Source organism: Geotrypetes seraphini, chromosome 3, assembly GCF_902459505.1.
Source record: "Geotrypetes seraphini chromosome 3, aGeoSer1.1, whole genome shotgun sequence".
NCBI classification, from domain to species: Eukaryota; Metazoa; Chordata; class Amphibia; order Gymnophiona; family Dermophiidae; genus Geotrypetes; species Geotrypetes seraphini.
Window position 1 is genome coordinate 196161696 of NC_047086.1, and position 27657 is coordinate 196189352.

Sequence of the window (27657 nt, forward strand, 5' to 3'; positions counted from 1 at the left end):
AAACAAGCCAGACTAGTACAGATCAATTTTACACCGTCATTCCTAACAGAAAACCATGTCTTTCGAACACACAGAACACAGAAAAAACCTTTGCCTAGTATGGAATATGTCATCACAAACTAATCCCTCCCCCTTTTACAAAACTGTAGTATGGATTTTAGCCATGGTGGTAACAGCTCTGACGCTCATAGAGTTCTGAGCATCAGAGCTGTTACCACCACGGCTGGCACTAAAAAAACACTCCATAGTTTTGTAAAAGGGGGATAAAATAGAAATACAAAGACAAAGGTTAAATTGAACCAGCAAGAAGCTGGACTCTGCATATAATGCAACACCACAGAAACAGTGACACATGTCTCCTAAAGCAATAAATAAATAGAAAATTTTTGTTCTACCTTTGTCTTCTCTGGTTTCTGCTTTCCTCATCTTCTTGTTACTCTCTTCTTTCCATCTACTGTCTGTCATCTCTCTGCCCCTATATGGCATCTTCTCTCCTTCTATGCCCCTTCCAGAAACTGTATGCCTCCCCCTTCCATCTCTCCTTTCACCCCCATTGGTCTGGCATCTCTCTCCTCTCCTTCCCCTTCCCACACCTCTCTTCTGCAATCCCTTTCTTCCCTCATTTTCCTTTTCAATTTAAATAGATGCATCCATCTAGATTACGTTCTTACTACCCTCTCATCAATTTCCTTTTTCACTGTCTACCTACAGCTTGCCACCTCTTTCCCTCACTCCTCCAGTATTTCCCTCCATCATATGCCCTCCTTTTATTTATCCCCTCCTTCTTTCTCTACCCCTTCCATCTAGAACCTTCTCCTCTCTCTGTCCACTTCCATCGTCTGCTCCCCTTTCATATGCTAACTTATATGGCTTTTGACCTGTTAGTTTTTCAATTAGAATTAGCCTCTTTATTGGAAGATCTCACCCCCTCTTAGTTACTGCATGGCCCCCTTTTTTCTATCATCCATCATCTGTATCTGTTTTAGGGTTTTAAAATATTCTACACAGCTTTGTTAAAAACATTCTATATGGCTTTGCTAATATGTTTAATCTTAAACTTGGCAGTAGTATAGAGTTTTATATATGGTTTTAACTTTTGAAATTTTAAATTCAATATTATTTTAGTTTCCCACGTACACACCTTTATAGGACCCCCAGGGTATGTATTCCTCTTCCTCTTTTTGTCCTATACAGTTCCCTTTGTGTCTTTCTAGCTTGTTTAAACATAAGTATTCACTGATCATTTGTTTAGCATGGTCTTCACACGTCCACCATTTTTATAATGCAATTAAGTTTTTCACTTCACTCTGCATTTTGCATAGATCCAAATATTTTCTGTTTTCACATTTTTATGACATTTATCACCTTTTTCACCAACTCATTTTTATTAGTGCCATTTACATCACTGTGTCCTTTTATCACATATCTTTTATACTCTTTGCATGCCAGATATCATTCACAGTTTCACATTTTATCACCACTACTATTCATAACTTACATGCATTCTTAATGTACCCCTCATTATTTATAGGACCCCTGAAGAAGACTTTTTGTCGAAACGCGGACCGTGTTGGGTCCTGTATCCCTAGCGGACTAGGTCCTTTAAGGCTCTTATGTGGATGATTTACTTTTATGTGGATGGAATTATTTTATATGGATGATTTTAGTGTACCTTTGGAACTTTGATACTTTCTAATAAAGTCCATTTGGGAACATCGTCACTCCACAGAGTTTTTTTTGGTTTTTTTTTTTTGGTTTTCTCTGGATTTTCTTCTTTGTGGATATTTTGGGGTCAATTCCTTTTGTTTTTTGCCCCTTTCTCTTCTCCCATTTCCTTCCTGCATTTGCTCCCTTATCGCTCCCATCCACACTTCCATCCAGCATAGGCTCCCCCTCTACCCGCCACACTACCATCCAATGTCTGCCCTTTCTCTCTCCATCCACCCCTCTTCAATCAGCATCTGCCCCCTTTCTTTCCCTCCAATCTAATTCTATCCAGTATCCTTCCCCCTTATGTCTCTCTCCCCTTTCCCTGTACATCAGTTTCATCAGCAACACCCTTCCATACCACCCTGCCCCCTTTCTCTCCCTGCACCACTCTTTCATTCCAGCAGTCCTGCTCCTTTCCCGCGATGACTGTAGCTGCCAGCTTCCGGTCCACCCCACTCCGACGTACTAGCTCTGGAGCAGAGTCGGCAGCCGCAAGCTGGAAGATCCCGCAATGACTCGTCTGCAGGCTTTGCTCCGGAAGAAGTAAGTAACGTCAGAGGGGGTGGACCCAGCAGACACAGGGAGTTGTGGCAAGGTCCTGCAATAACTGCCTCTGCCGGGTCCACCCCCTCTGACGTAACTTACTTCTTCCGGAGCAAAGCCGGCAGACGAGTCATCGGGGAACCTTCCTGCACCTCAGCGCAGCTGCCGACTGCTCTAGATAAGTATTTTTCAACCTTTTTACACTCATGGACCGGCAGAAATAAAAGAATTATTTTGTGGACCGGCAAACTACTAAGACTGAAATTAAAAAAACACATTTCCACCCTGTCTCCGCAAGCTCGGTCCCCGCAAACCATCTGATCCCATCCGCACAAGCCTCAGTTATGATTTTATATTGAACGTATTTTATTAAAGTATAAAAAGAAACAATATTCTGTACAATTGTCATTTTATAAATATAAATATACAGAGCAAGGACCAACAAAACCCCTGTCTCCCCTTCCCTTCACATATATCCCCTCTACTATCAAGAAAACTGAACAAGCCAAATTATTACAGAATGCTACACAGAAATATCATGCTAACAGAATACTGCAGTCATACATGACAGGAATAGTGTTAGGGGAGTGCCCCCTGGTCTGAGAGAGCCCTAAGCCAGCTGGAAGCTAAAGAAGCACTGCCTAGACTTTGCAGTCCCCAGTTATGTCTCTAGCAGGATCTATATTTAAAATCTGATATATTCTAATGACAAAATAGAAATAAAATGATTTTTTTCTACCTTTTGTTGTCTCTGGTTTCTGCTTTTATCTTCTTTTCACTCTTTTCCTTCCAGCGTCTGCTCTCTCTTCAATCCAGCATCTGCCCATTCCATCCACTGTCTACCCCTTTCAGAAACTGTCTGTTTCCCCCTGCCATCTTCCCTCTGTTTCCTCATGGTCTGGCATCTTTCTCCTTTCATCTCTCTTTCCCTCTCCCCTGTAGGTTTTCAGCATCTCTCTCTTCTCATTTCCTCCGCTCAGATTTGATATCTCTGTCTCCTTACCCGTTCTCTGGCATCTCTCTCTCCTCTCTCTCTTCCCTTTCCTTCTCTGGTCTTCCTTCTTTATTTTCTGCCTCCGTCTAAATTAAATTCTTTCTTACTATACAGTCCTCAGTTTCCCTTTTTTCATTGTGTCACCCACAGCATGCCACCCCTTTCCTTCACCCCTCCACTATCTCACTAACTCTGTCTTCTTCCCCCCATCCAGCATATGTCCTTTTTCTTTATCCCTCCTTCCATCCAGTATGTGTTTTCTTTCTCCACTTCTATTCAGCATTTGCTCTCCCTTCTCCCCACTTCCATCATCTGCCCTCTTCTCTCTCCCCCTTCTCTCTCTTTTGCCCCACTTCCATCATCTGCCCCTTCTCTTTCTTTCCCCCCACTTGCATCATCTGCCCCTTCTCTCTATTTCCCCCCCACTTGCATCATCTGCCCCCTTCTCTCAATCTGTCCATCCACCACAGGCCCATCTCTCTCCCTTCCTCTCACCTTTCTTTCCGATTTTGGCAACAAGATCGGCAAGGCCCCCCCCCCCGCAATGACACTCAAGTTCGGCAACGGGCATCCTTCTCCCCCCCCCCCCGGCATCAATAGCACTTCAGATCGGCAACCGCAGTGCTCAGGCCAAAGCTTCCCTCTGACTCGAACTGCTTGGGCGGAAACAGGAAGCTGAGTCAGAAGGAAGCTTTGAACTGAATACCACGGTTGCCGATCTGAAGTACTGTTGATGCCGGGGGGAGAAGGAGGCCCGTTGCCGAACTTGAGTGCCATTGCAGGAGGGGGGAGGCCCGTTGCCGATCTTAAATTGCATCGCGTAGGAGGGGGGGGCACTGATGCAGCCCAGACGCTGCCGATGGCCCTAATCCAATCTTGCCGGCCCTGCGCAGACTGGTAGGAATTTTCTGCGGACCGGCACCGGATGACCTGGACTTGGCCGGCTGTGCACCCCCCCCTAAGGCGTGCATCCGGGGCGGACCTCCCCCCCCACCCCCTTGGCATGCCACTGGAGGGTGCTGAAGGAATTTAGGGAAGTTCTGATAGTTCTGCTGACTGACCTTTTCAATGAGTCTCTAGAGTCAGGAGTGGTACCAGAGGACTAAAGAAAGGCGGATAAGGGCCTTCTCCACAAAAGTGGAAGTAAAGAGGAAGTAGAGAATTACAGGCCGGTAGGTCTGACTTCTGTGGTAAGGAAATTAATGGAAACACTTTTAAAACAAAGAATGGTGAAATTTCTGGAATCATGTGGATTACAGGCCCGGAGGCAACATGGATTCACTAGAGGTAGGTCTTGTCAGACAAATCTGATCAATTTCTTTGACTGGATGAGATATGATAGAGACTTTTAAATACCTACCTAATGTAAATGCGTATGAGTCGAGTCTCTGCAATGAGAGGGCACAGGATGAAGTTAAGAGGTGATAGGCTCTGGAGTAATCTAAGGAAATACTTTTTTACAGAAAGGGTGGTAGATGCATGGAACAGTCTGGTGGAGGTGGTGGAGACAGAGATTGTGTCTGAATTCAAAAGGGCCTGGGATAGGCACATGGGATCTCTCGGAGAGAGAAAGAGATAATGGTTACTGCGGATGGGCAAACTAGATGGACCATTTGGCCTTTATCTACCGCCATGTTTCTATGAATGATCCACCAAATCAAATGCAGTAGACATATCCAAAGAAAAGAGAACAATATCAGATTGCCATCAAAAATAGATCTCGCGTAGTTAGTTAAACCTAAGAGTGAATGTTCAGTAGAGTGCTGAGGACGAAAACCTGTCTGACATGGATGAAGAGCATTTGTACAGTCAAGAAAATCAGACAGTTGCACAGCTACGACATTTTCAGTGATTTTGAAAAGGAAAGTTAGAAATAGACCTATAATGGCGACTTCTGCAGGACAAATTTAGGAACTTTAAGCACAGGAGTAACTATAGCATGTTTCCAAGTAGGGGGAAATGTTGCAGAATTGAGACTATTAGAGACTATATCCATCAAGGGACCAGAAAGACAGTCTAAGAATCTTTTTATTGTCAAATATATTTTATTGAGCTCAACAAGAACAAGTAAAAAGAAATAAAGCCAAGCAAATAGGACAAGCTCATTATAGCAACAAATATCAAGCAACCCCCGCCCCTGTCCTCCTTCAAGCAACCAGCCCAGAAAGATACCAGTCAGGAAAAATAGCATAGAGACCCAAGTAGGGTCAACGAGCTCAGTAAGCAGCTCAAAACAACAGATCAACAGTTCAATAAGCGACTACGAGCCGCTGGTGTCATTGTGTTCCAAAAAGGCTCTCAAGTGCGCTAAAATGTGCGCCCAAGTAAGGAAGAAAAGTCCTGCACAACTCTGCGTTCCCACATCAGGAGTGTGATCAGGCGACAATGCCAGAGAGAATAATCAGGGCCATCCACCTCTAACCATTTGATCAAAATGTACTTTAGAGCTATCAGTACAGTCCCCGGAGAAAAGCTGCAGTCCCTTGTTGTCTAGGAGAAAAATGGAGAGGGACACTAAATAGAAGCAAGGGAGAATGTTGTATGGTAACATTCCAAATATGTTCCACAAAAAGAAAAATGGTATCCCAAAAGGACTGAATGGTAGGACAAGTCCAAAACATATGTCCCAAACCAGCTTCAGGGGCGGCACAGCGAAGACAAGCAGCAGAGACTCGGAATCCAGAAAGGTGAGCCCTCTTAGGGGAGATATACAATCGCAGAACCAATTTATAATGTTGTTCCCAAAATGTAGTATATTTACGTAAAGCAGATAATTGTTTTACAGCATGGAGAATCATATCATTAGGTAATGCTATAGAAAGATCACGAGCCCAGGAGGTCCTCAATCTGGCGTGATGTCTGTGATGAAATTTGAGAGGAACAGAGAGCTGAGATCCAATGGTAAATGCCGTAGACAACAGCTGCTGACAAGAAGCCCTTAAATGGCAAGAGGGTAAAGAAGCAATATAGTGATGAAGTTGCATATAAGCAAATCCATCAGTGCGAGGGAGAGCAAAATCTGCATACAACTGGTCAAAGGATTTGATCCTAAGAATCTTTTTATAAGGAAAGGTGGAATTGGGTCATTTGGGGGAAGAAGCAACTAACTTCTTTAAGGATGAGTCAGAAGGAAGATTAAAAGCTGAAAGCTCAGAGACAAGAACCATAGAGGAAGAAGTACCAGGGGTACTTAACTGAGAAACCTTGTCAGAAAAGCCGTGAGCAAAGTATTTGGCACAAAGTGAAGCCAGAGATTGCGATGAAGGGCTGCTAGTAGAAGATGTTCCGGAAAGACAATAAAAAAGCCGATACAGTTGAGAATTATTCAAATCCCGTTGCATAATCCTATGTATATAGTTTCATTTCGCTTTCCTTAAAGCGACTGAGTAGAACTTAGAGAGAGCTTTAAATCATGTGTTTGTGGACCTTGAAAGATTCTTTCTCCAAGAGTGTTCTGCACTTTGGGCTAGATTCACAAAGCAAGCCGATCATGTACTGATCGCTTTGCGACCCCTTTACGACCATATTTCCCTCCGACCTGATTCACTAACCTCTCTTGCAATCCACTTAAAATCCATACATGCAAATTAGGGGAAACGTCATGCAAAGTAGACAGGGACGCGATTCACCAACCAAATTTTCCAAACCGACTGGGCTGGCCTATCATCCCATGAAGCGATTGCTGGGGACCAGTCAAAAACGTCTTTCTGACTCTCCGAAGTCCTGCTCTCTGCTGCCCTGATGCTCTTCTCCTGCCTGCTCTGCCCCGATGCTCTTCTCCTGCCCGCTGTCCTGATCTGCCTGCCGAACACCTTCCGCTGCCCCTACTCTCCCGCTGCCCCGATCTGCCTGCCAAACGCCTTCCTGCCCTGACTCTCAGTGCTAGCCTGTGGTTTTAGCCTGTGTTTATTATTTGGAAGTATGATGGCCAATTCTACATTTGTTATCAAACTTGCATCCTATATCGACTTTTTGAACACAATTGCCTCCAATATCTAATATAATAAAATGCTAGCCGCGCATGCGCACTCCCACTTGCGTGCGCCGGTTTTCCATGAGCTGTAGCGACCCGCAGGTAGGAGTGCGCATGCGCGTGAAACTCTCTCTCTCCCTCCCCCCGAGGCGGTTGACACCGAACCAGTTCTGAGACCGCGCTGGAGGCGGGGGGGGGGGGGGAAAGGCTAAATATTTGTCCCGCCGGCCCTCTCAGCTCTTACCGCGTCTGCCAGAGAGTTGGGATAGAGGACGCTGTCGTGTCACCGTCTCCAAACTTCAGCACGGGACCGCAACCACCCGCTGATCGCCTCCAGAAGCCCGCTCCGCTCCTCCAACAGCGGAAGGCCCCGAGCCCAAGTCGGCAAACCAGCTGGTCCTTTGCCGGCTGCTGCCACTCATGCTGAGGAGTGCGGTGTACAGGCGCTGAATGGCTCCGAGGCTTCTCCTCCCGCACAGGCCTCTCCCCTCTCCGCCAAAGACGCTCCGCTCCTAATCCTTTTGAAAATGTTTGGCCACCCCTTTGGACTCTATACCCCTTGGACCTCCCCAAATACTATTGATTGCTCAGGAACCTACTTAGATATCCAAGGTGTTAAGTGATGGTCAGAAATAACTTCAGTTATTTCCCCCCAGTTACTGCCCCAGTTGCCCCATTTTCAAAATGGTACAGCCAAGTCCCAATTGCAGTATCATAGTACTGCTACTAGGGTCAGGGTGTCAAATAAGGGAGCGCTTCCTTCAATAATGCAGCTTGAGAAGTTTCACTCAAGCTGTGTATTCATTTTGCATAATAATTAGCAGTTATGTATTTGTATGGGATGTATCTCTTTATTTAACTTTTGTGTGTTGTAAATTTTGTGTGTAAGGCATGTTAATGATAATTAACATGGTTGTTGCCTTATACCCCTTTTACAAAACTGTAGCATGGTTTTTAGCACTGGTGGTTGTGGTAACAGCTACAACGCTCATAGAAATTCTATGAGCGTCGTAGCTGTTACCGCCACAGCTGGCGTTAAAAACCACACTACAGTTTTGTAAAAAAGGGGGGGGGGGGGTTAGTGCAGACACAGAAGAACAGGGGACAAGAGAGACAGATAAAAAAAAAAAAAAAAAAAGAGAGAAAGACACACACAAAAAAATACAGCTGCCAATGAGAGACAGTGAAATAAAGAAATACAGACAAGGAGATAGACAGATAGACAGAAGGTGGTAGTCAAACACACAAAAAAGGACCATGGATATAATGGATATAAAAGTTCTCATGGTAAGTTTTTAGTAAATTGTTTTAACTATTAACTCTGCACATATATTCTAGCACTGTTAATCTAATGGGCTTAAACTACACTAGTGTGTAATATAATTCACAACTAAGCTCTCAGATGCCTGTGCTGATTAATCATTTAATTTTTAAATCAGCCCCAGCAGGTGTAAGATATCTTTCATTTAGCTTTCTGTGTGCTCCTTTTTTTTTTAATCTTTATTAATTTTCAAAACTAATACAAAGTGTCAGGAATTATACAGACATTAATAATCAACGTAAGCACTTAAATTCCATCAATAACATTGCAGAAGAAAAATATCCCTCCCCTTCCATCCAACAATTTAATCAAGAAATAAACCAAAAAGATATCCCCCATCCCGTCCTGGATATGTATAAAAATAAACAAAAATAAAATAAAAGACACCTATGTTGAAGTAACAAAAGATGTCAATGGGCCCCAAACCAAATTAAAAAAATTGCTATGCCCCAACTTATCAGCATTCATCTTTTCATATTTATAACTTAAACATAAACTGGCTCACCAAACGGAAAGTTGAAGCGGTCGCAATTTTTCCATTTGCGGATTATCATTTGCATAGCTATCCCCATCATAATTAGGAAAAGCCTGCATTTGTAGCGATCCATGGGAGGCTTAATTTGCAGTTTCTTTCACTCAAAAAGGTCCAAGACCGATAATTTTAAAAGTGCTGAGTTTTCAGCTGGTCATGGACATCCTTTGAGCTGCATAAAGAGCGAAGCAGATTCAGTGGAAGGAGTCACATCTCATATTTCTCCCAGATTTTGTTCAGCATGCACCATATTTTTTTATTTTTAAACAATTTGTGCTTTCAATAATTTAAAGTGCTTAGTGCAATAAATATTTAAAGATGAAAAGAACCAGCACTTATCTTAGTTTTTGCCAGTTCTTCTATAACTACTATTCGTAGCTTTGTTCTTGGCTCAACCGGACCCGTTTCACTAAACTATTGGCTTCTTTAGGGGTCTGTGATTATGTGAACAGCTATGCTTCTGTTCTAATGCAAAATGGCACAAGTTTGATAACAAAGAGGACTTTTTAAATAAGACATTTGCTTTTCAATTAGGAAAACTGAATTCTTGGTTGATTCCTTTGATCTTTCAAATGTTTTTGTAAACTGCTTTTAGAAGGATTTTAAAAACATATTTATTTGATAAATTTATTACATAATTGTTCTTAACTTCAATTTTATTATGTCCAATATGTATATTTCACTGATTGTACAGTTCTTTTTTGTGAACCGCCTGGATCTTTGTGAGTGGGCGGTATACAAGAATAAAGTTATTATTATTATTTTTTCCCATTGTTTAGCAATTCTACATTTCTACAGAATAATTCTGGGAAAAGTGATGTTGGGCTAATGTGGGAGTGGGAGGAGTCCCCAGAGACCTGAAAGATAATTGAGGTGTGCTAAAGAGTGCCTGATATCCTGATATCCTGGCAATGGTCTTGGCTTTATTTTATGGAACTGTGATGCTTCTGCTGCTTTCTTGTTCCAGCTGTGGCAAGAACCGCCTGGGAAAGCTGTGTGAATGTGAGCAGAAGGAACACCAGGATTCAGACCTGGAAGCCAGCTGCAGGAATAACAGCTCCCTGCTCTGCAGTGGCAAGGGACGGTGCGAGTGCGGCCATTGCATCTGTAATAGCAACAGCTACCACGGGCTGTACTGCGAGTGCGATGACACAAGCTGTGAGAGGCACAATGGGGTGCTGTGTGGAGGTAAAAGCATGGGTCCACAAGGTCATTACAGTATCAGGACTAGCTACCGTATATGGTACAACCTGTTGCTGGGTTTGCAAACCCTAGGGATAGGAACCTACCATCTTGTAACAGTGAGCTCTTTTCTTGACCTGCTCTTGTACAATACTTTACCTGTTGATATGCCATAAAAAAATGACAGCATGGGCTAGTAGATAATTTTGTGATAATTTTGCTTTTCTGATTAGCTCCTAAGAGCACCAAGGAACAGAGATGTACCTTTGGTCAGCAGAGGCCAGAAAGTACCTAAACCCTTGCAGAAGGGTTGTGATGTAGAAATGTTTTTTCTTAGTAAGGCAGTGCAACCGACAGGCCATACGGGTCATTGCTCGATCATGTTATCCTCCGTTCATTGCATGATTCTTACTGTTAGTTTATTAAGATTTGTTTACCACCTTCTGGAGAAGTTTTCCCAAAGTAGTAAATATCAAGAATAACTTTCTTGCACTATAAAATCATTAGGGCCAAAGTATTACCAATGTGCTGATTGTCTTGAAGAATGTAGACCTTTGGCTACTGTTAACACAGCAAAAATAATCAATTTAAAGATTCAATGACATTATGTGTGTGTTCACCTTTTATCAGGGGAAGGCCATGGCTTCTGCTCCTGTGGAAACTGCAACTGTAGTGCTAACTACACCGGTACTGCTTGCGAATGCAGTTTGGACACAAGCCAGTGCACCAAGGATGGGGTGGTCTGCAGTGGACATGGACGCTGCGAGTGCAACAAGTGTGAATGTGATGATGGCTACTTTGAGAAATTGTGTACCCAGTGCCCAGGCTGTAAGACACCATGCCAGCTTCACAAGTAAGAAGGCAAAAGCCACTTAGCCAGCCATACAACCCAGTTCTTGGAGAGGGGAAGAGGGTACCTCTCACAGTGGGAATCTCAATCAGGGAACCAATGAAAAGGGACATATGACTGAGAATGCAGGAAAGTCTGGGGAAAATTGTACAGCAGCACCAGTTGCAAGAGTTTGCCTAAAGCTCAAAGTCATACATGTCAGTCTATAGGCGCCAGTCTGGCAATTGGCTCTGGCTACATAGAAGTTGGCCACTAGGCACTTTTTCCATTTCTGTCTTGAAAGATCTATATGATCTGGAGTGGACATCAGTATATACTGTACATAATATAATTTATATGCATGAGACATATTTGCATACATTGAAGTCCCAGAATAGTGAAATCTATCTAGTATGTGTGAAAAATAATTGTTAAACTCAGAAAACACCACTCAGTGTATCAATAGTTTTTAGAACATATCAAAGCTTTCATTTGGGGTCTCAGCGATGTCACCTACTTTCATTGTCGCTAGGGATTTATACATCCAATCTTCACTGATCCCCATATAGTAATCCTTTAATCTTCTTTCTTAAATTTCTTATCTATATCATTAATTCTAATCTTCTTATCTTTCAAAATCATAAATGTTTAACTACTTAGCTTTTTTTGTAGTCGAGTGGGGGACATTTTCACCAACATGGCTCAAGTTTTACTATTCTGCTATGTCAAGGTTATTGCCCCCTTCATTTTTTCACTACTGTCATCTTCACTTACCTCAAAGATCTTGGATTAACTCATATAAAGAGAGTACAAAATTGCCTACATAACTGGTTTTTAAAAAAATAATGGTATCATTATGGCCTCAGGGCCACTCTGGATATGTAACCACTATTCTCTAATTTTAATATGCTCAGATTCAGGGCAGGATTAATTTGGCGAGGGTCCCTAGGCACACAAGTACATTGGGCCCCCTGCCCCGCCCCACCCCACCCCACCCCACTATGCGCCCAGGCGGAAACAGGAAGCTACATCAGAGGGAAGCTTTGGGCAAGCAGCACCGCTTGCAAAATTACAATTCCCGTTGCTTGCTTGTCTTACTTTCTGTCAATGGGGGGGCTGCGTTGCTGATCGGGGGGCCCGCATTGCTGATCGATGCTGGAGGGGCCCATCGCCGTTTGGAAAAAACAATGTTGATGCTCTCCTTCATCGGGCCCCCCTGACCATTTCGGGCCCTAGGCACGTGCCTACTTGACCTATTGGTTAATCCTGCCCTGCTCAGACTTAAAGGTGTTTTCCTAGGGCAGGTGGAGGGAACACCACACATTTATTCTGCACTTTCTTCTCCCCTTGAATTCACAATCACATAAGTAGTGCTTCCAAAGACTTGCTTTATTTAGAAGAAGGAAAAAATGTTGATAGTAGTTATAGCTAACCATCAGGCTGAAACACTGACTGCACTCCTTATTCCTCCAACCCCACACTTGTTTGCTAGAGGTCAGATTATCCTCAGCCTGCTCACTGTTTGTTTTAGAATGCCAGCTGCAGCATGCAGATTGTCCAAGTATCTGCAGCATCCCCTATCCACAGAAGCAGCGGTGCTGAACATACATATTCAGTCACAGCCAGCACTAGCTGTAATAAGAACATAAGAATTGCCGCTGCTGGTTCAGACCTGTGGTCTATCATGCCCAGAAGTCCGCTCATGCAGCGGCCCTCTGGTCAAAGACCAGCACCCTAATTGAGACTAGCCCTACCTGCGTACGCTCTGATTCAGCAGGAACTTGTCTAACTTTGTCTTGAATCCCTGGAGGGTGTTTTCCCCTATGACAGACTCCAGAAGAGCGTTCCAGTTTTCTACCACTTTCTGGGTAAAGAAGAACTTCCTTACGTTCGTACGGAATCTATCCCCTTTCAATTTTAGAGAGTGCCCTTTCGTTCTCCCTACCTTAGAGAAGGTGAACAACCTGTCCTTATCTACTAAGTCTATCCCCTTCAGTACCTTGAATGTTTCAAACATGTCCCCTCTCAATCTCCTCTGTTCGAGGGAGTAGAGGCCCAGTTTCTCTATTCTTTCACTGTTTGGCAACTCCTCCAGCCCCTTAACCATAATAATAATAATCTTTATTTATATCACGTCACACCTTTTCAATTCTAGACGGTATACAGTAGCGGAAAAGTACAAAGCTATGTGGATAAGCAATGGTATTCAATCACAATACAGATAGCTATGCAGTTTAAGTGAGGACTGCCTTTGCTCCATTCCATTGGGCAAAACAAGCAATCACCTAGGGTGGCAGGGTCTGTGTGGTGCAAATAGCAACTGTAATCAAAGGAAAACAAAAGTTCTAGACAACCAAGGCTGGCCCAAGAGTATTGGATGCTTTAGATGAGCCTCCAGCCATGTGTGCCTCCCTAAAAGCAGTCCAAGACCCTCTGCCTTCTCGCCACAGTTCAGCATCACCCTTTCCTATAGGAAGGCGTGGCTCATTGGTAGAGCTGCTGCCTCTGCACCCAGAGGTTGTGAAATCAAATCCCAGTGCTGCTCCTTGTGACCCTGGGCAAGTCACTTGATCCTCCAGTGCCCACTGCTTTGAATGCCACTGTCTCCCCTTCTTCTCTCAGTCCCCTAGGTAACTAACATCTCCACTTCCCCTCTTTATCCCCCGCAAAGGTGTTCAGTATCTCCCCTTCCCTTCTCTGCCCCCAAGGTGTCCAGAATCTCTTTATATACCCCCAGGCAGCTAGCATTTCTCCTTTCCCTCCCTACACCCCTTAGATGGCCAGCATCTCACCTCCCCTTCTCTACCCCCTATTCTGTAATCAGGTTCAGTGTGGGTTACATGCAATAAGACATGAACAATACCAGTGAAATACAGTGCTATGCATAATAATCAATAATCTCTCTCTCAAAAAAAATGTCCCCAATTTAAAATCCTCAGTGTCTTATATTAATTTTGTGTCCAAAAAATGCATTAGGACTTATTTTGGGGGATGTCTTTTTTTTTCCATGTATGACAATTATCTCTCCCTTCCTCTCCTCCACCCCAATTCTTCCTCTTTCCTTTATCCCCTCCATGTTCAGCATCTTTCTGTCACTCCCTCTCATCCTCCTGTGCAGCATACCTCCGCTGCAAGGGCTCCAAAAACAGCAGTGGCAACAGCGCTTTAAATGGGCTGCTTCGCGGTCTTACCCACTGGGGCCAGGCCTTCCCTCTGCAGCATCTTTCTATCCCTCCCTCCCATCCCCCTGTGCAGCAGAACCCCACTGACCCTCTCACTGTGACATGGCAGAGGGAAAACCCCAGCAGCGAAGACCGCAAAGCAGCCCGTTCAGAGTGCTGCCTCGAAGCGGAGGTATGTCAGGTCTCACTGGGATGGAGATCACTGAATTGACGAGTCTGATTTTTTTTCAGCGAATCGGACAGCACTAGTGTCAGGTATGGAATCAGGGGCTTTGGGGGTTGAGCTTAACCAGGGCTTATTTTTAGGGTAGGGCTTATACTAGGACCATCTTTAAAAATCATGCTAGGGCTTATTTTTGGGATAGATCTTATTTTCGGGGTTGTTTAATCTTTCAAACAGTAAAGCAAGACAATACTTTATGAAACTGACAAGTAGCAGACTGAAAACATATAGAAAATACCTTTTCACACAACATATAATTAAGCTGTGGACCTGGGCTGGTTTGCCATCCTGAGCAACATAACAATTTGGTGTTAATGGGGCATCCTCTACTCCTCCCCCACCCTTTTGCCTTCTCCTTAGTCCCCAAGCAGTAGCAGCAGCAAATGCACTTAAAAACTTCATTGTGGGGCCTGAAAGCTCTCACACTCTAAACAAGCCTTATAGTTCTCAAACCATACGTGCAGGAAAACCTGGACTTGTCCTCTTTTTAGAGGACTTTCTGGGTGCCTGTATGTTGTTTTTTTTAAAATGGGGAATCTGTCTGGGTTTAGCCGGCTTTCCCAACTCCCCCACTTACCTTCTCTCCGGCCGCTATAATTCAATCTCTGGGCAGCTGGCACCAGCAATGAGGTGAGCCTGCTGCTGCTGGCCTTCCCTGAAAGCCCTCTGCAGGTCCTGCCTATATGGGAACAGGAAGTCGCTGCAGAGAGGCGGCTTCCTGGGCAGGCTGGTAGCAATAGGTTCACCTCATTGCTATTGCCAGTTGCCTAAAGATTGGGGAAGTAGATGGGGGAGTTGGAAGCTAGAGAGGTCATGAGGGGAAGCAGCATCGGAGGTCAGAGGAGGGAGCGAGGGCTGGAGAAACAGCATGGAGGGAGGGAGGGTTGGAGATGCATTACTCTATGTTTCTATGTTGCTTCATTTCATGCATCAGCAGGCAATGTCTGGGCATTGTAGAGTGCTCATTTTAATATTAATAACCTCATTGTCCTGCATTTACATAGTATTAGCAAAGGATGATACGAAGCATGGAAAAGACCACGAAGAGCCATTATGTGCATCATAAGCTAAAATACTTTGATGCTAAACCAGTTAGAACTGGTTTAGCATCGATCATTAAAGGCATGGTAAGTTTCGAACACTGGGGCCTCAATTATTTGGGCAAGCTTCTAATATACATGTAGATCTGAGATATTTCTTCAGTAATAATTCAACTTCTGTTTCTGTTATATTATCAAAATCAAACCATATCTTATCTGCTGGAACCTCTTCATTTGTAACTAACAGCTTATTATAATTTAAATTAGTACCTTACTCTTCTCTCAGGGCTTCCGCCTTCACTCTGAAGTATTTTGCTAATTGATCAGCAGTAGGTGTAATCAATTCCAGTAGAGATTTCAAATCAGTTACTTTGGTTAGGCCATGAACTACTCTAAACATTTCTTTATATCAACACTAGCTGATGACCCGGCGTTGCACGGGTATTTAATTATAGCAATAACACTGTAAATGGATTCAAATAAAGATACTTTATAGTGGTGAATGAAATTATTGTTTTACAGCTTAATAAAAAGTACAATATTCAAATTATAATGTGAAATATTTGACAAAATGAATACAATACAACTAACACAAAACTTGATTATAAACAACATTTTTAGTTTCACCTCCAGGAGCAAGAACATATAAATTGTTGGGTGAACCCACCCTTGAGCAAGCAACATAGAGTTGTGGGCCGAGAGACCCCCAGAACATATCACCCCAGGTAGTGAGGGATCTGCATACCAAGTTTCGTTCAAATCGGTCCCACAGCTTTATACATTTTTTCCATTGACTTGAATGGGTGAAATCTGATTTTCTGTTTGTAGCTCCGCCCAGGTGTGCAGGTGGGCCGCGATCACCCCAGGTAGTGAGGGATCTGCATACCAAGTTTCGTTCAAACCGGTCAAGCCGTTTTTGCGTGATCGCGGCACATACATACATACATCCGATTTTATATATATAGATAAGAACATAAGAATAGCCTTACTGGGTCAGACTAATGGTCCATCAAGCCCAGTAGCCCATTCTCACGGTGGCCAATCCAGGTCACTAGAACCTGGCCAAAACCCAAGATGTAGCAATATTCCATGCTACCAATCCAGGGCAAGCAGTGGTTTCCCTCATGTCTTTATCAATAACAGACTATGAACTTTACCTCCAGAAACTTGTCCAAACCTTTCTTAAAACCAGCTACGCTATCCGCTCTTACCACATCCTCTGGCAACACTGAATAAAATTATTTTTTCTAAGATCTATTTAAGATGTATACAGTACATCTTAAGTTTTCCCATTTCAACTTATTCTCCTGTTTGTGAGTTTTCCTCCACTCCCTGTCTACATGCTTATTTAATTATTCAATAATTCTTTATTAGATCATTTGGAAGAATCCTCCTTAACTTTTGTATTACTGTAAAGCACAGTTACTTACCGTAACAGGTGTTATCCAGGGACAGCAGGCATATATTCTCACATGTGGGTGACGTCATCTACGGAGCCCCGATGCGGAAGCATTTTCAAGCAAACTTGATTGAAGATTTAAGTTTGCTCTGCTGCTCCACGCATGCGTGCCTTCCTGCTCCACTAGGGGGTGCATCCCCTCGTGGTCTCCAGTTCACTTAACTAGCCAAGAAGCCAACCTCGGGGAGGTGGGTGGGTTGTGAGAATATATGCCTGCTGTCCCTGGATAACACCTGTTACGGTAAGTAACTGTGCTTTATCCCAGGACAAGCAGGCATGATATTCTCACATGTGGGTGACCTCCAAGCTTACTGAAGAGGGATGGAGGGAAGTTGGCAATTTAAGCAAATAGATTTCGCAATACCGATTGGCCGAACCGGCCATCGCTTCTGGACAGGGAGTCCAGACAGTAGTGGGAGGTGAAGGTATGAACCGAAGACCACGTGGCAGCTTTGCAGATTTCCTCGATAGGTGTGGACCTGAGGAAGGCTACGGAGGCTGCCATCGCTCGGACTTTGTGTCCCGTTACTCGACCATGCAGCGCGAGACCAGTCTGAGCGTAGCAAAAGGAGATGCAATCGGCCAACCAGTTGGATAAGGTGCGTTTGGAAACTGGGTGGCCTAACCGGTTTGGGTCGAAGGACAGAAACAGTTGTGGGACTTTCCGGTGTGGCTGAGTGCGTTGGAGGTAAAAGGCCAACGCTCTTTTGCAGTCAAGAGTGTGGAGCGCCACTTCTCCTGGGTGAGAGTGGGGCTTGGGAAAAAACATGGGTAAGACGATGGACTGATTTAGATGGAAATCAGACACTACTTTAGGTAGGAACTTTGGATGGGTGCGGAGTACCACCTTGTCGTGATGGAATACCGTGAAGGGTGGGTCCGCTACCAGCGCTTGTAGCTCACTAACCCGCCGTGCGGACGTGAGCGCGAGTAAGAAAATTACCTTCCAAGTGAGGAATTTTGGATGGCATTTGTCTAATGGCTCAAATGGAGGTTTCATTAGTTGAGCCAGAACCACGTTAAGGTCCCAAACCACCGGGGGAGGTTTGAGAGGGGGGTGGACGTTTAGCAGACCCTTCATGAAGCGAGTGACTAAGGGATGGAGCGAGAGGGCTTTCCTTTCCAGGGGCTGATGAAAGGCCGCAATTGCACTGAGGTGTACTCGAATGGAGTTGGTCTTTAGGCCGGAATGAGATAGTTGAAGTAGATAGTCAAGGACCAGGGGGACGGGGACCGACACTGGGTCCTGGCTGTGGGAGGAGCACCAGGTTGAGAATCTGGTCCACTTTTGTGAGTAGCAGGTTCTCGTTGAGGTTTTTCTGGAGGCCTCCAATATCTCCTTGACTGATTGAGACACGGGGAGAGCAGTCAGGGGGAGAGAAACCAAGCATTCAGATGAAGAGACTGAAGATTGGGATGTAACAGTGAACCCTGACCCTGTGACAGTAGAGAGGGAAACAGAGGCAGAGGCAGTGGATCTCTGACACTGAGTTGAAGTAGCAGGGAAAACCACGGCTGGCGTGGCCAGCGAGGGGCAATCAGGATCAGGGTGGCTTGTACTGTTTTCAGGTGGACAAGCGTCCGCAGTATCAGAGGAAACGGCGGGAACGCGTACAAGAACCTTCCCTCCCAGTCGAGGAGGAAGGCGTCGGCCTCAAGCCGGTCCGGGGAGTATATCCGGGAGCAGAAGAGAGGTAGCTTGTGATTGTGAGGGGACGCGAACAGGTCTATTTGAGGCGTCCCCCACCGTTCGAACACTCCTCGTAGTGCCTGAGAGTGTAGTGCCCACTCGTGTGGCTGGAGGAGGCGGCTGAGTCTGTCCGCCAGGCAGTTTTGTTCTCCTTGTATGTACACCGCCCGAAGGAAGGTGTTGTTGGAGATTGCCCATTTCCAGAGGCGCAGGGCTTCCCGACAAAGGGGCCAAGACCCTGTGCCCCCTTGTTTGTTTATGTAGTACATCGCTACCTGGTTGTCGGTTCGGATGAGAACCACTCGGTCGCGGAGCAGATGTTGAAAGGCTACAGTTGCGAGGTAGATGGCCCGAAGTTCTAGCACGTTGATGTGGCAGCGACGGTCTTGTGCTGACCACATTCCTTGGGTGCGTAGGCCGTCCAGATGGGCTCCCCAAGCGTACTCCAACGAGTCCGTGGTGAGTACCTTGCTGTGGGGTGGGGTGAGGAAGAGCAAACCTTTGGAAAGATTTGAAGAGTCGGCCCACCAGCGGAGCGATCGTTGCAATGAAGGAGTCACTGTCACGGAGCGGTCGATCGGGTCCCGGTCTTGACGCCATTGAGACGCCAGGGTCCATTGAGGGATTCTCAGATGGAGGCGGGCGAAGGGTGTGACATGGACGGTGGAGGCCATGTGGCCCAGGAGGGTCATCATCTGTCGAGCTGATACTGAGGTCAGCCGAGAGATCCTTCGGCTCAGACTTACTAACGCCTCCAGGCGCGGAGGGGGGAGGAAGGAACGGAGGCGAACCGTGTCCAGCGTGGCCCCGATGAACTGTAGGGACTGCGAGGGGCGTAGTTGAGATTTTGGGAAGTTTATTTCGAACCCCAGACTTTGTAGGTAGGTAATAGTCTGTTGGGTCGCTGAGATAACCCCTTCCTTGGACGGGGCTTTGATTAGCCAGTCGTCCAGGTAGGGGAATACCTGGAGGCCCTGGGAACGTAAGGTTGCTGCTACCACCACGAGGCACTTGGTGAAGACCCGAGGTGATGATGCTAGTCCGAAGGGGAGGACTCGGTATTGTAGGTGCCAGTCCCCTACCTGGAAACGCAAGAACTTGTGGTGAGCGGGGTGCACTGGGACATGTGTGTACGCCTCCTTGAGATCGAGGGAGCAGAGCCAGTCGCCCTCGTCGATCAGGGGGTAGAGTGTTGGTAGTGAGAGCATCCGAAACTTTTCCCGTACCAGGAATTTGTTGAGGCGTCTCAAGTCTAGTATTGGGCGTAGGTCTCCCGTTTTTTTCGGTACCAGGAAGTAACGGGAGTAGAAGCCCTTCCCCCGTTGGTCGGGGGGGACCTTCTCCACTGCTCTCAGGCGGAGCAGGTCTCGAGCCTCGGAGAGGAGTAGAGGTAGCTGAGTCCGGTTGGGAGGGCAATTCCTTGGTGGATTGTCTGGGGGAATGGCCCGAAAGTTGAGAGAGTACCCTGATGAGATCACGCCAAGGACCCATGCGTCCGACGTGATTTGTTCCCAGCGAGGGTAAAAGGCTTTGAGTCGACCCCCGATGGGAAGGAGGCCTGGGACTATGGCGGAGGGGGCCCGCCCCCTTCCGCGTGTCCCGTCAAAAGGACGGGGATGGTTTGGTGTTCGCGGGCGGTTGAGACTTGGGCATGGCCCTGTGGTGGGCTTGCGGACGTCTGGGTGGGGGCCGCGAGAAAGCAGGGGTGGACTTTTGTGGGTAGCGGCGCGGAGGGGCCCTGTATGGCCTGGACGCTGGCGGTTTGGGCTTTTGCCGGACAAGGGAGGCAAACGAGCGTTCATGTTCGGAGAGGCGTTTTGTCGCCGCCTCGATAGTGTCATCGAACAATTCCTTTCCCACGCAGGGGAGGTTAGCCAACCGGTCCTGTAAGTTGGGGTCCATGTCGACCAGGCGCAGCCAAGCTAGTCGGCGCATGGCGATAGCGAAGGCTGCTTCTCTGGAGGAGAGTTCGAAGCCATCGTAGGCCGCGTGGAATAGATGAAGGCGCAGGTTGGAGAGGGACTCTAAGAGCAGGCCGAACGTTCCCTGCCGGGAGGCCGGTAGGTCAATCTCAAAGGCTCTCAATAGTCCAATGAGGTGTTTGAGGTATGATGTGAAGGTGAAAGTGTAGCTTTGCACCCTAGAGGCCATCATTGCGTTTTGGTATAGCCTCCTGCCGAACTTGTCCAGGGTTCGGCCTTCTCGGCCTGGGGGGACCGCTGCTGAGACCCGGGACGGGTGAGCCTTTTTCAAGGAGGATTCTACTAGCAGCGATTGGTGGGAGAGCTGTGGTTGCTCGAATCCCGGGTAAGGTACTGTGCGGTACTTGGCCTCCATTTTGGAGGGTACGGCCGTGACCATGTAGGGGGTCTCCAGGTTCCTGAAGAAGGCCTGTTGGAGTACCGGGTTAGGTGGTAAGCGAAGGGACTCTCTGGGCAGTGATGGCATATCCAGCTCCGCCAGGTATTCCTTAGAGTATCTGGAGTCGGACTGGAGGTCTAAGTCCAATGCGTGGCCCATGTCTTGGACAAAGCGAGTGAAGGATGGGCGAGATGTCCCCGGGGCCCCGTGCGGGGTCGGGGAACGAGACTTTCGTCGGTTGGAGAAGGATAAGGAGGCTTCCCTCGAGTATCGAGGTTCATGCTCTGATCCATGCTCCGAGACTGGGGAAGCACTGTGAGAGTGTTCCGGGGTTGTCGATCTTCGGCGTCTCGAGGAGCCCCTCGGAGACGATGCCGGGGTTAGGGGTACCGATCGATGTCGGATTGGTGACCTTGATCCGGACTCCCTCGGAGAATGCGTCCGAGGGGGAGTTCGGAGGATGTGCGGGTTGGAGAGTGATAACTCAGCCACCCTTAGTGGTCCCGTACGAGGTGTGGGAGAACGGCCTCGTAGAGTTGGTGAACCTCGTGCCCTCTTGGAGGTACGGCGGTTCGAGGTTTCTGTAGTTCTAACCCGACGTTTTGCCCCTCTGCGGTCTGCGGAGGGGGAACGTCTCGGGCGTCTCGGCGAGGAGTCCGAGGAGGATGGGATGCGGCGAGGGTTGCGCACCTTTCCTCGAGGTTGTTCGGTGTGAGGCTCAGGCTGGTCTGGCACATTCGAGGTCGAGGCCGATTGAAACTGGGCCATTGCAGCGGACAGCTCCGACGTGATCATCGCTCGGAGTAGGTCCTGGAAGACGGGCACGGACAGCATCGAAGGCATGTCCACTGCCTCGGTGCGCTCCACCGGGGGCGACCTCGTATTAGAGTATTCCCGTGTGGTGGAGGCACGGCCCGAAGGCTTGGAGGGCTTAGACGGGGCTGTAAGCATGGGGCTTCCGCCATGCGTCGCCGCTGTCCCCGAGGTTGGCTTCTTCGCTGTTACAGAACCTGAAGAGGGAAGAGGGGACTTACCCGGAGCCGAGGCTTTTTGTTGTCCCGAGGACTTCGGGGTCGAGTCTCGAGGCGATGCTGAGGTTTCCGGGGCCGAGGTCAAGGCCGGGGCCGAGGCCGGGGCCGACCTCGAGGCCGAGGTGGAGGGTTGGTCCGGGGTGAAGAGATCCGCCATGCGGGCTTTTCTTCGGCGGAGGGCCCGGTTTTGGAAAATAGCGCACTGGGGGCAGGAGTCGGTTGGATGAGCCGCCCCCAGACAGAGGATGCACCGGCGATGCGGATCTGTGAGAGAAAGAAGCCGCTCGCACCGGGTGCACTTTTTAAATCCGGTCAGAGGCCGGGACATTAAATCGAAAGTAGCCGCGGGTCGATTAGCCACGCGGCCACGGGGACCCGGAAGCCTCCGGGTCGTCGAAAACGAAGCAGGAATCAAGTAAAGAAGTAAAGAATTCGCGCACAGCGACTTAATCGTGAAAAAACAAGAAAAAATCGCGGTGCTAGAAGGCAGTTGGGGCAGAGCCTGAAAAACACGTCTTCTAGGCTCGCGGAAAAATTTTGAACTGGAGACCACGAGGGGATGCACCCCCTAGTGGAGCAGGAAGGCACGCATGCGTGGAGCAGCAGAGCAAACTTAAATCTTCAATCAAGTTTGCTTGAAAATGCTTCCGCATCGGGGCTCCATAGATGACGTCACCCACATGTGAGAATATCATGCCTGCTTGTCCTGGGATAATACAAAGAACCTTTACAAAGAAGAAATTGGAAAACCTTAATTGCTTTCCATTTTTTAAAAAAGAATCCTCCCTCTTTGCTAACATAATGGGGATTTGTAACCCATTAAACAGAAAACCACGGTTGAGCACCCACTCCCACACATCCCAAAGCACATTAAGCTGGTCACTCTTGTTTGGGTGTGATGCCTGTCTTATCTTTTGCAGGGACTGCGCAGAGTGCAAAGCCTTTGAGACAGGGCCATTACGTGACACCTGTCAAAGCTCTTGTGCCAATGTTAATGTGTCACTAATCCCAAAGCAGGATGACAGTGAGGGGTGGTGCAATAAGAAATCAGAGGATGCACTTATCACCTTCAAGATTATTGAGGAGAAAGAAGGAAAGGTTTTCATCAAAGTGGTGGCTAAGCAAGGTAAGCAACAGGCATTTTCATTCCAGCGCACCATGGCAGTAGCAACATTTGTATCAATATCCTTACAAACATTTGCAAAACCTTGTAACTACAGAATTCTATGCATATAGATTTGTAGTGCAGTTTTATACATTGCATGCACTCTGAAGGTTGTTGCCATGTTGCTCCAAGCCTCGAGGCAGGGGTACCCAACGGCCCTCATTGATGACCTTTCATTCTTTCTAGAGCCAGCCGACCAGACATTGAACATCATATTGGGATTGGTTCTGGGTATTGTGTTCATCGGTCTTCTTCTCATCATCATCTATCGCATCACTGTGGAATTCTATGACCGGAGGGAGTATGCGAAATTTGAGAGTGAAAGGAAGAATGTGCAATGGAATGAGGTCAGGGAACAATTTTTTTTTACAAAAATGCACCAGGAAGTAAAATCAGCACCTGAAAAGGAGATGTCAGAGTGAAAGCATTGGCAGATGAAATATGTTGATAGAGGTTAGACCTTGGGACTAGGAATGAGGATGCTCTGGGTTGTGGGTGTGGCCTTTCAAAACTGCCCCTCCCACCTTTTGTTTTATATTTCTCTCCCTCTCCTCTTGGATCTGGCATTTGTTTCCCACCAGCAGCCCAACAACTTTCCACCCTCTCTGAACACCCCTCCTTGCTCTACCTCAGCACCTTTGCCCGCATATCTGCTGCCTGCCATCCTATCCCTCATCCTGCCAAGAGAAAAGAGGAAGGCATGCCAGTAAGGACAGGACGCAGCTGAGGAAAGCTTGTGGTGCCGATCAAGGCAGCGTTGTGCATCGCTGCTGATGTCAGCAATGGTGCTGAGGTACAGTGTGTGTGTGTGCGTGTGTTGGGGGGGGAAGTATCCAGGCCACAGGCGGGCCCAAATGCTGAATTGGGGGACAAAGGAGAGGGAGAGTAAACAAGACAAAAGGGAGGAGCAGAGGAGCAGGATGTTCTTAAGAGTGAGGTGGCCACTACTGAACTGTTTTAGGATCTAGACAGAGTTGAAATCCCAGTGTTGCCCTTTTCAGCATAATTTTAGCTAAGTCACCAGTTCCCTATGCCTCAATTGTACTGTAATTAAACAATAATAATACTGCGACTGATAAGATTTATTAAACACTATGAAGACTTGGTATTTCTTTGCTAGGGTTATCATAGGTTGGGGTTTCCCCGGACATGTCCTCTTTTTGAGGACGCAGTAGGAAGTCCGGGCGGCTTTTCTATTTTTGTCTTGGGAAACCAGACATCTGGAAACCCTACAGCAGTTATTGCAAGGCCTGCACACTTATCCAGAGCCCCTGCCCCCCCCTGGCTTCACTTCACTGTATCAATCCTGTGTCTCCTGCCACTGCCCCTCCTCCCCAGCGAGATCCGTTGCTTGCTCACCGTTCTCCCAACAATGCAGCATGAGTGAAGTAAATACGCTGCATTCGGTGACTCGGGAACTTTTCCTATGCTACTACTTCCTGTCATCGCATAGGCAGGAAGCAGAAACAGAGAGAAAGCTTCCAGGGTTGCCGGAAGCAGAGTGTTTGCTTCACTCACACTGTCTGTGGCTCAGAGTTAGAGCAGTGCCACTGAGAAGAACGGTGAACACGCACCAGATCCCGTCGTAGGTGGGGTTGGGAAGGAATAGCATGGGGAATGTAAGAAATACTGGACTGTGGGGATGAGAAGGAAAGATACCAGAGCTCCAGGGGAAGAAAAGGAAGGGGCAAATAGAGATGCCAGACCCTGGAGCAGGGGGAGAGGAAGGAGAGAGAGATGGTAAGACCACTGGATGAGGAAAGGGGGGGGGGGGGGGCAGAAGAGAGAGATGTCAGACCAGGAAAGAGGAAGGATAGGTTCCAGACTAAGGCAGGGAAAGACAGAAAGGCCAGACCAAAAAGGGTGAGAGGAAGGAGGGAGATATGATAGACATGGGAAGGAGAGGCTAAAGATCCCAGACTATAGGAGAGGGAAATGGTAAGGCAGATGTAGACCAAAGGAGAGTATGGGGAAGAAATGGTACACAGGGATGGAAAGGAAGGGGAGAGATAGGAAAAACATGGTGCACAGTAATGGGATGGGTGGGGAAGGAGAAGGGGAGAGTGAGGGAGAAGATGGTGCATAGGGATGGGAGGAGTGGGGAAGGGAAGAAAATGGGATATGGATAGATGAGAATAGGGGAGAAGAAAGAAGGAGAAGGCACACATGGATGGTGGGGAAGAGCAGAGAGAGGGAGGAGATAGTGTGCATGGATAGATGGGAAGGAAATATATGGAAAAGTAGATACTGTGTTTCCCTGAAAATAAGACAGTGTCTTATATTAATTTTGGGTCTAAAAAATGCATTAGGGCTTATTTGGGGGGATGCCTTTTTTTTCATGTATGATAATTATCTCTCCCTTCCTCTCCTCCACCCCGATTCTTCCTCTTTCCTTTATCCCGCCCCCCACCCCCATGTGCAGCATCTTTCTATCTCTCCTTCCCATCCTCCTGTGCAGCATACCTCCGCTGCAAGGGCTCCAAAAACAGCAGTGGCAGCAGCGCTCTAAATGGGCTGCTTTGTGGTCTTACCCGCTGGGGCCGGGCCTTCCCTCTGCAGCATCTTTCTATCCCTTCCTCCCATCCCTCTGTGCAGCAGAATCCCACTGACCCTCTCACTGTGACATGGCAGAGGGAAAACCCCAGCAGGGAAGACCGTTCAGCAGCCCGTTCAGAGTGCTGCCTCGAAGTGGAGGTATGTCAGGTCTCACCGGGATGAGGATCACTGAATTGACAAGTCTGATTTTTTTTCAGCGAATTGGACAGCATTAGTGTCAGGTATGGAAACAGGGGCTTTGGGCGTCGATCTTAACCAGGGCTTATTTTTGGGGTAGGGCTTATACTTTGACCATCTTTAAAAATCATGCTAGGGCTTATTTTTGGGATAAATCTTATTTTCAGGGTTGTTTAATCTTTCAAACAGTAAAGCAAGACAATACTCTATGAAACTGACAAGCAGCAGACTGAAAATATATAGAAAATACCTTTTCACACAACATATAAATAAGCTGTGGACCTGAGCTGGTTTGCCATCCTGAGCAACATAAGCAATTTGGTAGTAATGGGGCATCCTCTACTCCTCCCGCACCCTTTTGCCTTCTCCTTAGTCCCCAAGCAGTAGCAGCAGCAAATGCACTTAAAAACTTCACTGTGGGGCCTGCAAGCTCTCACACTCTAAACAATCCTTATAGCTCTCATACCATACGTGCAGGAAAACCTGGATTTGCCCTCTTTTTAGAGGACTTTCTGGGTGCCTGTATGTTGGTTTTTTTAAAAAAATGGGGAGTCTATGTGGGTTTAGCCGACTTTCCCAACTCCCCAACTTACTTTCTCTCCGGCCACTATAATTCAATCTCTGGGCAGCTAGCAATGAGGTGAGCCTGCTGCTGCTGGCCTGCCCTGAAAGCCAACTCTCTGCAGGTCCTGCCTATATGGGAACAGGAAGTCGCTGCAGAGAGGCAGCTTCCTGGGCAGGCTGGTAGCAATAGGTTCACTTCATTGCTACTGCCAGTTGCCTAAAGATTGGGGAAGTAGATGGGGGAGTTGGGAGCTAGAGAGGTCGTGAGGGGAAGCAGCATCGGAGGTCAGAGGAGGGAGCGAGGGCTGGAGAAACAGCATGGAGGGAGGGAGGATTGGAGAAGCATTACAAGTGTACAGGAAAAAAGAGTGTACAGGAAAAAAGAGCATGGAATAGGGTAGTGCTGGATGGGAGGGGAGAGACAGAAACAGCAGGAAAGGAAGTTGGAAGAGGAGAGAAAGGGGCACCCATGGGGGTAGAAGGAGAGAGAAAGAAAGAAAGAAGAATCTACAGAAGAGGGGGGTTGGAAGGAGGGTTGGGGAGAGAGAGAAAAAAGCACTAAAAGAGTACAGAGGATGGGAGACCAAGGAAATAGGTAAAAGGTGGGCAGAGCTGTGGGTGGGGTCTTCACAAATATGGAAACCCTACTTCCACCATGTGTGACAAAAGAGGGCAGGACACCTTATAGGCTGTTGAAGTCAATGCTGATCATGGTGTTTAAATATCGGGGCTACAAGCTCCTGTTGGATACAGGTTGCTGGGCTCCATGGACCTTGGTTTGGCTCAATATGGCTTATCTATTGTTCTTAAAAAGGAAGGTTTAACACTGCCAATGAGATTCCAGAAATAAAGCATCATATCTCAGTGCTAATTCACCAAAATCATAAACCATTTTAATACTTTTTTGTGCAAAATGATTTCAAATAAATTAATATATCAAATAAATGAATAATTAGATTAAAACTATAACCCTTGTCTCACTCTGTGTCTTGGGCACCAGCTAAGCTGTCCAGGTGGGGTACCAGCATCTACAAAATAAAGTCTTATTTTTCAAGCTGGATGCAGGCCAGTGCCAAGCTAAATCCTTGTAGGCCAAAATGTACTCTTTCATGGGCACACTTTGCT

General features: G+C 46.9%; 2 protein-coding genes across 7 annotated transcripts in view; one reads left to right on the forward strand and one right to left on the reverse strand.

Moving 5' to 3' along the window:
* ITGB7 (integrin subunit beta 7) overlaps nt 1–27657 on the forward strand; it is a 130720-nt gene that overhangs the window by 96802 nt on the left and 6261 nt on the right. The window contains exons 12-15 of the mRNA XM_033936223.1: nt 10041–10261; nt 10886–11108; nt 22991–23196; nt 23422–23582. Coding sequence (XP_033792114.1) covers nt 10041–10261; nt 10886–11108; nt 22991–23196; nt 23422–23582 — 811 coding nt within the window. The remainder of the gene's footprint in view (nt 1–10040; nt 10262–10885; nt 11109–22990; nt 23197–23421; nt 23583–27657) is intronic.
* ZNF740 (zinc finger protein 740) overlaps nt 1–27657 on the reverse strand; it is a 91751-nt gene that overhangs the window by 16510 nt on the left and 47584 nt on the right. For 4 of the 6 annotated variants that reach the window (XM_033936231.1, XM_033936224.1, XM_033936226.1 and 1 more), the window contains one exon: nt 22786–23521. The exons of 1 other annotated variant lie outside the window; for it this stretch is intronic. In XM_033936231.1, the coding sequence (XP_033792122.1) occupies nt 23501–23521 (21 nt within the window). In that variant the 3' untranslated portion in view covers nt 22786–23500. Of the gene's footprint in view, nt 1–22785; nt 23635–27657 lie in introns of those variants that run through there. One more of the 6 variants, XM_033936227.1, reaches the window with a different exon arrangement.